The following is a 12,318-nucleotide window of genomic DNA, read 5'->3' on the forward strand; positions in this document are numbered from 1 at the left end:
GTTAGAAATGGACCTCGTTCGTGATCAGGGTCACAGGAGAATTCCTACCATGTGGCAGTATTCTGTCTTCTGCAGGAATTGATACTTCTAGGAGTGAGACACAACAGAAATAAGGTAGGGGCAAGACCTAGAAGGTATTAACATAGAAATCATTTAGAAGAGGGAATTCAGAGTAGGTACTTTAAAAGTTTCAATTTCACAAGAAACACAGAGACTAAAGAAATAATAAGTATGTTTAAGGACCATGAATCAAGGAATAAAAGTTTAGGATAGACAGATAGATAGGGGAAAGAATTGACAAAGAAAATGAGGGGAAATTCTTTTTTAGAAAAAGATGTAGGGAATAAGAAACCAAAATGTAACAAAAGTCAAATGGGAATATTATATAACTATTTAAGTGAGAAAAAAATACAGGGGAAGAATTAGCTAGATAAAAAGAAGAAAGAAAAAGGAATTAATAAGTAAAATTCTAAAACTCATAACAAGTAGGAGGTTGTGGACTTAGGTGAGGTTAAAAAAGGCAAGTTGGAATAGGGTTCCCTTAAAGTAGATGAAGCAAAAACTGGAAAAACTAAGTGAAGGAAGTGTTGTCTTTAAAGAGGAAGAACCAAAAAAAATTTTAAATCAGTTCAGAAAAAAGATATTAGAGACGAGTGAAGGGAAATGTAAAGCTGACTCATAACTTTAAATATGAATGGATTAAACAACCCAATAAACAAGAAAGTGACAGATTGGAAAAAGAATACAAAACAAGAAACATATTAAAAAGTAAAGACATTTGTAAAATAAAGAGGCTGTAACAAAAAATACTATGCATCAAATGAATCCAAAAAAAAGCAGGACCTGCAATCATGCTATTAGACAAAGCAAAAACAAAATTTCTCAACATGGAGGTAAAGAAATTATGCTGAAAGGAACCACAGACAACAAACCAATTTCATTATTAAATGTATACTCTTGCCTTAGCATCTAAATTTATCAAGGAAAAATGAACCAAGTTACAAGAAAACCTTGACATTAATACAATAATAATAGAAGATTTTAGTATTCTTTTCTTGGTTTTGGATAAATCTAACAGAAAAATAAAAGAAAGGAAAATATAGAATTGAACAAATTGCTGGAGAAATCAGAGCTAAAAGATTCATGGTGTCTTCTAAATGAGACTACTAAAGAAAAATATACCTGTTTTTTCAGCACTACTTTTATAAAAACTGATCATGTATTAGGGCACAGAGGTATTGTAAACAAATATAAAAAGGCAGAAATAGTCACATGGAGACTTAACATTGAAATCCTAAAACAATGGGCCAAAAACATTATAAAAACAATGAAAAATTATGTGAAAAAAAGTGGTAATGATGAAATAACTGAAATTTCGGGATGCAGCTAAACCAGCCTTTAGGGGAAAAATTATATCCCTAAAAATATGCATTTGAACAAAATAAAAAAAGATGACTGATGAATTGAATATGCATTGTAAAAAATTAGAAAGTCGGCAAATAACCCCAAAGCAGACACACAAGAGGAGATACTGAAATTTACAGAAATAGATAAATCCAAAAGATTATAGAAATGATAACCAAAACTGAAAGCTAGTTCTTTGAAAAGACTAACAAAATTGCTAAGCCTCAAGGAGGATATTGTAATAGTTCAGGTGGAAGAGAGAAGGATTGATGAGTGAAAAGAAAGAGAGAGAGGTGAGAAATGTACAGATAGAAATGACAAGAGTTGGTAGCTGATCCAAAATGTGGAATGAGAGAGAGGCATGTGTGACTGTGTGACTGGAAGAATGGTGGTAAACTTAGCAGGAAGAGGGAAGTTCAGAAGAGGGATGGGTTTGCCTACTTATCCTATGATACTTCCTTTTCCCAGAGAAAACAAAAACTATTGGTGAGGGGGAGAGCTTATTCTGGGACCACTGCTCCAGAGGGCAGAGCCTGTAGGTGCTTGCTGCCCTGCTGCTATGACAGGATGAGAGAACAGGGCAGACTTTAGGGGTGCTATACTCAGAAACAGCTAAGTGGTACAGTGCTGGTCCTGGAGACAGGAAGACCAGAGTTCAAATGTGGATTCAGACACTTACTAGCTGTGCGTCTCTGGGCAAGTCACTTAACTTCGGTTTGCTTCACCTTCCTCAACTGTAAAGTGGTAATCATACAAGCACCTATCTCCCTGGGTTGTTGTGAGGATCAAATGAGATAATATTTGTAAAGTGCTTAGCACAGTGCCTGGCACATAGAATATTTCCTGCCACAACTTATGCTGGTAGCTGGGTCAAAATAGGTTAAGGCTGCCTTGAGGGCCCCATCCCCTGTTCAGTCCCAAAAGGCTAACAGGAGGTAGGATGCAGGTGCTTAAGAGGGTGCTGTACCTAGCTCTTTTGGAGATAAGCCTATAGTTGACTACACAGTTCAGGGGTAAGAGTGGATGCATTTCATCTTCTCACGCTCCCAGATAGTTTACATACTCCTTGGGTTTCAAGATATGGCTCCTACTTCAGAGACCACTGGCTTAAATGAGTTTCCCAGTATAAAAATTCCTCTCCCTGCTCTGGAAAAGTATAACAAGAATTTATGTTTTTTTTTTTTTTTTTTTTTTTTTTAGTATAGAATTGGGGAAAAGAGGGAGTTCTCAAAGTATTTATCAATTTTTAAAAATATATATAAATATAATTAAGATGAATGCACTGCAGTCTCACTTAATGCTTTGGGAGCATTGTTAGCCATGGGAGACGCTATATTAAGGTTCTTACAGTAACCAAAACCCCCAGGTGCTAGTAAACCGAAACATTTCTTTATTGTGAATTCCTTGCTATGGCAGGTTCCATGAGTGTCAGTCAGTATAGACAAGATTTAACTGATTTTATTCAAAGTGACAATTCTAGGGTAAAGGCAATAACTATCTGTACATTTCTGTTTTTGTAGTAAATTTACATTAATTTTATTTCAGGAAGAAATGAAAATGTTCAAGATACGAGTAGAAGAGGTGGTAAAAGAGAATGAAACGCTTCACCAAGAACTGAATAAAAGTAGTCCTCTCACCAGTAAGGAATGGCAAGTAGTGTTACTTTTTTTAGTATCTTGGTAACTTTATTTTTTTAAATGAGTTTTTGTTGATATTTTCTCTTTTTTCCATCACTATAAAGTCCCTCTACTAGAGCCATCCTATATAGCAAATAGTATTTTTTAGGGAGGGAAAAAAAGCCAGCATAACTGATTGATATATTGAAAAAGTCCAAAAAGATGTGCAGTATGTAACACCTCTGGACCTCCCCCATCTATAAAGGAGTAGGTTTGGGGTGTCTTCTTATATCTTTTTATTCAAATCCCATTTGATCTTTATAATTTTGTTACATTTAATTTTTATTTTTTTGATGTGTTGTGTTTCTGTTTACATTGTTGTAGTTACTTTGTATAATTTTTTTTGGCACTGCTTACTTCACTTTGCATCAGTTCATATTAAGTCTTTCCATGATTCTGTGTATTCATCACATTCATAATTTCTTACAGCTCAATAATATTTATTATGTTCACATATTACATTTTTTTTAGCTATTCCTCAATTGATGGGCATGTACCTTGTTTCCAGTTCTTTGCCACCACAAAAAGTGCTGCTATAAATATTTTGGAGTATGTGGGGAGCTTTTTCTTATCAATGGCTTCCCTGATGTATAATCTTAGCAATGGAGTCTTTTGTTCAAAAGCCATGGGCAGTTTAGTCACTTTATTTGCATAGTTCCAAGTTGCTTTCAAAAATGATTGTACCATTTCACAGCTCCACCAACAATGTATTATTAGTGTGCCTATCCTTCCACTACCCTCCAACATTGATTGTTGCCAGTTTTCTGTCATATTTACCAGTTTGCAGGGTTATTTTCATTTGTATTTCTCATTAGTAATTTGGAGGATTCTTTCTCGTGGTTGTGAATACTTTGCAGTTCTTCTTTTTGAGAACTTTTTGTTTTTCACTTTTATCAAACACTGGGTTATTGCGTTTTATTTTTGAGTCTCTCTTGTCTTGTTTGTTCCATTGATCTCTCTGTTCTTTAACCAGTACCAGATAGTGTTGATAACCGCTGCTTTGTAATATGCATTCAGGTCTAGAAGTGCTTTTCCTTCTTCATCCCTACTTCTGTCATTTCCCTTGATAGTCTAGATCTTTTTTTTTTTTTCCAAATGAATTTTGTTATTATTCTGTCAAGTTCTATAAAGTATCCCTTTGGGGGTTTGATTGGTATTGCATTAAAAGTGTAAATTAATTTTGATAGTATTTTCATTTTTATTATATTGACATGGCCTAGCCATTAGCACTAAATATTTCTCCAGCTATTTAGGCTGTTCTTTATTTTTTAAGGAGCACTTTGTGATTTAATCTATTTTTGTGTGTGTCTTTTGTGTACCTTGTGAAAGTGATTCCCAGATATTTTATACATTTTGTACTTTTTTAGAATGGAATTTCTATTACTGCTTCTTGTGCTTTGTTATTGTTACATTGATTGTTATTAATATTATTATATCATTATTATAAATTGCATATATTGTTATTATATATTATATTTAAAAGCTGTTGATTTTTGAGGATTTAGCTGTTGTATCAGTTACTATCTTAACTCATTCCCTATGATTTTCCAAGTAAACCATCATATTGTCAACTGATAGGACAGTTTTATCTCCCTTTACTTTTCTTTATTCCTTTAATTTCTTTCTCTTGTCTCATTGCTATTGCTAGCATTTCCAGAACTATATCAAATAATAATGGGAAGAATGGGCATCCTTGCTGCACTCCTGTATTTACTAGAAAAGATTGTAGTATAGCTCCATTGCATATGATACTTGATTTTGGTTTTAGATATGTGCTCTTTATGATTGTTTTTTTAAAAGTCCCTCTATGCCTATACTTTGTGGAGTTCTTAGCTTTAAAAAGTATTGTACTTTGTCAGACTCCTTTTCTGAATCTATCACAATGATAATGTGGTTTTGGATGTTTTAGTTTTTAATATGATCATGTTGATTGTTTTCTAATGTTGAACTATCCTACTGGATAATGAATGATTTCTTGGATAAATGACTCTTCTCTGTTTGATAGAATTTTGTTCATAATTTTTGAGTCAGTATTCACTAATGATATTGGCCTTTAGTTTTTCCCTGTGTTTAACTTTCTCTGTTGTAAGTATTAGAAAAAAATTCTGGTTGGGTTCTTTTTTTTTCAGCATTTGAGAATAATTTGTGAAGTTTAAGTACTAATTATTCTTTAAAAGTTTGATAGAATTCTCCTGTGAATCCATCAGGACCAGGTTGTTGTTGTTTTGTTTTGTTTTTTTCTTTAGTACTTCTTTTAAAGCTAGATCTGTTTCTTTACTGAAATTGGATTATTTATATCTCTATCTGGTCTTCTGATAGTTTGAATACTTTATATTTTTGAAGGTATTTCTCTGTTTCTTTTGTATTCTCAGCTTTGTTAGTATATAACCATGCATAATATGTTTACATTTTGCTTTTAATTTCCTCTGGTTTTGCTGTGATTTCACTTGGTTTATTTGCCATTTTATTTTATTTTCTCCTACCTTCTTTTTAGTCAGATTAGCTAAGAGTCAATAAATTTGGTTAGTCATTTTGAAGAACCAGCTTTTAGTCTTATTTAATATTTCTGGGGTTTTCATTTCTAATTTATCTATTTCCCCTCTAATTTTTAAAATACATGTTGATTTCATTAATGTTTCTTTTTCTATTTTGTTAATGTTTGTTTTTAAGGATATGATTTTCCCTTTGAGGACTCCTTTACCTGCATCACAGAAATTTTGGTATATTGTTTCATCATTATCTTTTGTGTAGTTTTTTTTTAAATGAATTGTTCTTTGACGCACTCCTTATTTAGGATTTCATCATTGAATCTCCATTTGGGTCTATAACTTTTGTTTGTGGTTAACAAAACAATTTTAAAAAATATTTTGGTCTATAAATATGTATTAAGTATTTCTGCCTTTTATTTGTTTGCAATATCTCTTTGACTTATGGTCATTTTTTGGTAAAAGTTTTATGTGGTACTTGAGAAATATGCAGGGGTGGGGAACCTGTGGCCTCCAGGACATATATGGCTTTTTAGGTCCTTGGGTGTGGTCTTTGGACTGAGTCCAAGTTTTACAGGACTTTTTATTTTTTATTAAGGAGATTTGTTCTGTGAAGTTTGGATTCAGTCAAAGGGCCTCACTTGAGGACGTAGAGGGCGATGTGTGGTCTCGAGTCCACAGGTTCTCCACCCCTGAATATGCATATTCTTTTGCTGTCTTATTTAGAAATGATGCCTTAAGTCTTTCAAATTTAGTTTCTCTGACAGTTTGTTCAGTTCTATATTTTCTCTTTTGTCTCTGTTTCTGTGAGACTTATCCAAAACTGGGAGAGGGATATTGAAGTCTCCTGTCACCATTTTGTTACTGTCTATGTCTTCTTGAAGCCCAGATCATGTTTCCTTTATAATTTTGATGGGAAAGCATTTGGAGTGTATGTTTTATTGCTCATAGTGTTGTCTCTGGCTCCTTTCAGCTTAATGTAGTTTTCTTTGTATATCCCTTTTTATTTTTTAAAGGTTTGTTTTTGCTTTTTCAGCATGATTGCAACTCATGCTTAGATTTCACTTCATGCATAGTAAATTTTATTCCCATCCCCTCAATTTTATTTTGTGTTTATATTTGTTTTTTAAATGTGTTTCTTATAGGCAGCAGATTGTAGGGTTTTATTTTCTTATCCAATCTGTCACTCTTTTTCATTTTATTGGATTTATTTAATCCATTCCCATTTAAAATTATAAGAATTAGGTTTATGTTTTCCTTTGTCCATCGCTAATATTTTGGTTTTTTCGAAGTTATTTTTTCTCTTTCTTCTGCTGTAAACAAAATATTATTTTCCTTCAATTATGTTAATATTTGTTTTAAGGTATCCTATTCTCATTATATCTTTTCCCCTTCACGCCTGATTGCTTTCTCTTATTTGTTAACCCTTTCCCTGTGGGGTTTTGCTTATTTTGTTTTCTTTAGTTTTGTTTTCTCTCTTGCTTTTATCTGGTTTGTAATTCTTTCCCCACCCCTTTTTTTCTACTCTAGCATTAGATTCCTCCTTCTCTTCCCATTCAACTAGTTCTTTTCATTTATTTTTTTAAATTTCTTTTTTTGGCACCCTTTCCGCAAAAGGATTTCTCTTACTCTTTTCATTATCCATTTTCTCTTTCTGCCTGCTCTAGACCCACATTCTTTGATTCATGACCCCTATAATTATATGGTTTCTCTCGTTTCTCCACATTCCTCATGTAATCAAAACTTCCAAAGTGTCTATTTTTTTCTATGCAGTTTCTGCCATTACCTTGTAGAGCTTGTCCCATGTATTTCCCTTTTCCATTGTGCCTCACTCCCAGAACGATGCCAATTATTGCCACATATCAGAGAGAATACTGTCCCATGATAGGGCCCTTCTCCCACCACATCCTTAATTATGCTGCTCTCGCAGATCTATAGCCTTCCCTGTTTACTTTTTTTGTCCATATTTTCCTCAAAATCTCCTCCCTCAGTCTAAACTCACCTACTCCCCAAGGTGCCACTTGCCCCCAGGGATTCCAGTCTCACCTGATGAAAGAAATAGACTTTTTAAGCACCAAAATCCTTCAGGCCATTCACAGTGGAAGGTCCCTATCTCCCTTTGCTGACCCATTGTATCATTCATTAATGGAACCCTCTCCCACCACCAAAAGTAAGACCTCATTCCTTTCCCCTCACTTTTTAATTCTTCTTATCTCCTCCTCAACCACTCCTCTGTAAGTTTTTCTCTTTCTGAGACTGCAGATGTCATCTTCCCCTCATTGCTAGCCCTTGATTTCACCTTGGTGCATAACTTACTCCTCTCTGTCCCTCTGTGCTACTCCCCTTCTTTCATGTACCCTCCCATATTGTAATATCATCCCGTTAAAAAACAACAACTGATTCTCTGGTAGGCAGGGTTCAGACAGGTTCTGTCCATAGTGTCCTGTCTGTCTCTTCACTGTTATCTCTCCCAGATTTCTACCTTCACCGCTGGCTTCTTGTGTACAGTTAGAAAGAGGTCCGTTACTGGTCTCTTGGTTGTTCCCCTTTTGCTGTTACTATTCTTGCCAGCTGTGTTTATACACTCCTCAATTTCTGTTGTTTGGGATGTTTGAGAAGAAAATAATTGCTTCAATTCTAGTTTTCTTTCTAAAAACATTTCAAATACCTCATTATTATTGAATATCTCATCCAGAGCTCCATTACTCTTTTGAATACATTATTCTACTCTGTCTTCCTTTTTCTTGTAGTTACAGAATAGTTTTGTATGCCCAAAGGGCTATAAAAATTGGCATACCCTTTGACCCAGCAATAGCACTTCTAGGGCTGTATCCTAAAGAGATCATACAAATGGGAAAAGGACTCACATGTACAAAAATATTTATAGCAGCTCTGTCCGTGGTGGCTAAGAATTGAAACTTGAGAGAATGCCCATCAGTTGGGGAATGGCTGATCAAGTTGTGGTATATGAATGTAATGGAATACTTTTGTGCTATAAGAAATGATGAACAGGCAGACTTCAGAAAGACCTGGAAAGACATGTATGGACTTATGCTAAGTGAAGTGAGCAGAACCAGGAGAAAGTTGTACGCAGTAACACCCACATTGTGCGATGACTAACCTTGATAGACTTACTCCTTCTCAGCAATTGCAAGGATCTAAGACATCTCCAAAGGTCTCATGATGGAAAATGCTATCCACATCCAAAGAAAGTACTATGGAGTTTGAATACAGATCGAAGCATACTATTTTCTATTTTTTTCTTCTGTTTTGTTTTGTTTCCTCTTTCTTGTGGTTCCTCCTATTGGTTCTAATTCTTCCTTACAACATGACTAATGTGAAAATATGTTTAATAGGGATATATATGTATAGCCTATATCAGATTGCATGCTGTCTTGGGGAGAGAGGGGGAGAAAAATTTAAAACTCAAAAGCTTATGGAAGTGATTGTTGATAAATCAAAATAAATTTTTTAAAAAGTACAAAAAAAGAATAGTTTTGTGTTATTCAAATTTCCTTTCCTTTGTATTTGAGTTCTCTTGATCACTTATAGAACTTGTTTCTGAATTAAATTTTTAGACTGAATCACTATATGTCTTTGAGTTTGCAGCTTTGTGTATTTTTCTAGAGGTGATCTGTAAATACTTTCAGTTGGTATTTTCTATGTTCAGAAGTTCTGGGCAATACTTTGCTTGTACTTTATGCATTATGGTGGTAAGATTTTGTTTTGGCCCATTGTGTCATTCTTAGAGACTTGTGATCCTTAGATTTTTTCCTGTCCATTCTGTCTTACTGATTAATATGTTTTGCTTGCATAGTGAGCTTTTAAATTTATTGTTTTTTTGCTTCCCTTTTTCTGGCTTGTCCATTCCTTCTGTGTGTTTACCTTTTGAATCTATTGTTCTCATTTTGTTTCTCTGGCAAGGCTTGCTCTTGTAGATTCCAGTTTGACTACTCTGTCCATTATTTTTGTTGTGCAGGACATAAATTCTGCCCTCCTAAATCTTATTTCTCTTTTGAACCACTGAGGGACAGCGTGTTTTGGTTTCATATTCTCCTCAAATTCCACAGAATCCTCTGTCTTATCAATTTTTGGATCATTTTCCTTTGTTTTGTAGTATTTATTCATAGATTCCTGAACTCATTTACTAGATCTGGAGGTCATATTTGCTTTCTGTTTTAGTGTTTTCTTACTGATTTATTGAGTTTTCTTCCTCCTGAAGGTTTGGTAATTTTAGTTTTTCTTTTCTCTTATTTTCCCTTGGCTCTCACTTTTTGAATCCCTCCTCTCTAATAGTTGTTTTCTTGAGAACTGGATTTCAAAGCATCTTGGCCTTCTTTAATGCTAGGTGATTCATGGTTCAGCAGCCTAGGTTTCTGCCCCAAGTGACTTTTGGGTGGCCAGAACTGGCCCTAGCTTGATGCAGTGCTCTTTGCCTCAGGTTTGGTAGAATGCTGCATAGCTCCCCTCACATACAGTTTTCTGTCCTAGTGCCCTGTCTTGTTTCTCATTGTTCATTAGTTCTTTGCACTGGCACTGGCACTGTGGACCTTTGCTGCCCTGGTAGTTTTGGAGTTGTGGGTCCCAGCAGCCTTTTGCTCCAAAAGGACTCCAGGAGTGGAGCCAAGATGGCAAAGTAAAGGCAGGGATTCCCCTGAGCTCTCCTCCAAAATCCTCCTTTAAAAAATGGCTCCAGACAAATTCTAGAGCAACAGAACCCATCAAAAGATGGAGTGAAACAAATTTCCATCCCAAGACAACTTACAAGGTCAACAGGAGAGGTCTGTTGCACCAGGCTAAGAGAGGAGTGCAGTCCAGCACAGGCTGTACGAGCATATCACACCCCTGCAGGCCAGGAGCAGACCTAGAGAGTGACTGAATCTGTAGTGATGTGAAAGCGGCAGCAGCTGAGGCTGCTTCTGGAGCTACCAGCCCACAGACAGTAAGAGGGTCAAACAACTGGTCAGGAGAAGATTGTAGGAGTCGCTTGCTAACACTGAGGCAGGACTCTATTGCTTTGCCCACACTCAGATCTAGGTCCCAATCCTAGGTAGCAGTCCCAGGGTGAAGAAGAGCACTAGCATAACAGAGCTTATGGCAGCAGTGGAGAGGGAATCCCCCTCACAATTCCAGGGCAGAAAAGAGTGTTTGTGGTTGCTCACAGACCAGAGCACAGGCCAGGAGAGTAGAAAACATCTCTCCTTAGATCATACCATCTTGGAAGAACTGAAAACATACAGGTTCCTAAAAGTATCTCTGAAAACAGTTGTACAAAACCCCTGAAGCTTGGGACAGTATGTCCTCCGCCCTAGAAGCAGAGCCCTATTTTAACAAATAGTTAAAAGTCAAGTAATAGGCTGGGAAAATGAGCACACAATGAAAAAAAAAACCTGACTATAGAAAGTTGTTATGGTGACAAGGAAGATCAAAACACACACTCAGAAGAAGATAACAAAGTCAAAGCTCCTACGTCCAAAGCCTCCAGGAAAAATATGAATTGGTCCCATGGAGGAGCTCAAAAAGGATTTTGAAAATCAAGTAAAAGAGGTAGAGAAAAAGTTGGGAAGAGAAATGAGAGTGATGCAAAAAAATCATGAGAAAAGAGTCAACAGTTTGGTGAAGGAGACACAAAAAACAAAAAACTGAAGAAAAACAGAGTAGGCTAAATGGTTAAAGAGATTTAAAAAGCCAATGAGAAGAAGAATGCCTTAAAAAGCAGAATTGGCCTTATGAAAAAGGAGATCCAAAAGCTCATTGAGGAAGATAATTCCTTAAAAATTAGAATGGAGCAAATGGAAACTAATGACTTCGTAAGAAACCAAGAAGCAATAAAGCAAAGCCAAAAGAATGAAAAAGTAGAAGACAGTGTGAAATATCTCATTGGAAAAACAGCTGATCTGGAAAATAGATCCAAGAGAGATAATTTAAAAATTATTGGACTACCTAAAAGCCATGATCCAAAAAAAAAAAAAAAAAAAAAAGCCTAGATACCATCTTTCAAGAAATTATCAGGGAAAACTGCCCTGATATTCTAAAACCAGAGGGTATAATAGAAATGGAAAGAATCCACTGATTACCTCCCAAACGAGATCCCAAAATGAAAACTGTCAGGAATGTTATAGCTAAATTCCAGAGCTCCCAAGTCAAGGAGAAAATATTGCAAGCAGTCAGAAATGAGCAATTCGAGTATTGTGGAACCACAGTCAGGTAACACAAGATTTAACACCTTTTACATTAAAGGGTTTGGAATACGATATTTCAGAGGGTAAAGGAGCTAGGATTACAATGAAGAATTACCTGCCCAGCTAAACTGAGTATAATCCTTCAGGGAGAAAAATGGACATTCAATGAGATAGAGGACTTTCAAGCATTCTTGATGAAAAGACCAGAACTGAATAGAAAATTTGACTTTCAAATACAAGACTCAAAAGAAGCATAAAAAGGTAAACAGGAAAGGGAAATCATAAGGGACTTAATAAGGTTAAACTGTTTACATTCCTACATGGTAAGATGATATTTATAACTCATAATACCTTTCTCATTATTAGAGTAGTTAGAAGGAGTATATATAGACAGAGGGCACAGGTGTGAGTTGAATATAAAGGGATGGTATCTAAGAAATAAAATTAAGGTGTGAGACAGGAATGTACTGGGAGGAGAAAGAAAGAGGTAGAATGGGCTAAATTATCTCACATAAAAGAGGCAAGAAAAAGCTTTCACAGTGGAGGGGAAGAGGGTGGAAGTGAGGGGGA

At 35.5% G+C, this 12,318-nt stretch overlaps 1 protein-coding gene across 3 annotated transcripts in view; it reads left to right on the forward strand.

Annotated features, from left to right (window-relative positions):
- LOC114046897 (centrosomal protein of 89 kDa-like) overlaps positions 1-12,318 on the forward strand; it is a 160,838-nt gene that overhangs the window by 68,613 nt on the left and 79,907 nt on the right. For all 3 annotated transcript variants that reach the window (XM_027867510.1, XM_027867511.1, XM_027867512.1), the window contains exon 12: positions 2,950-3,053. In XM_027867510.1, coding sequence (XP_027723311.1) covers positions 2,950-3,053 — 104 coding nt within the window. The remainder of the gene's footprint in view (positions 1-2,949; positions 3,054-12,318) is intronic.

The sequence above is a fragment of the Vombatus ursinus genome, unplaced genomic scaffold (genome assembly GCF_900497805.2).
Source record: "Vombatus ursinus unplaced genomic scaffold, bare-nosed wombat genome assembly UNPS02014786.1, whole genome shotgun sequence".
In the NCBI taxonomy this organism is placed as follows: domain Eukaryota; kingdom Metazoa; phylum Chordata; class Mammalia; order Diprotodontia; family Vombatidae; genus Vombatus; species Vombatus ursinus.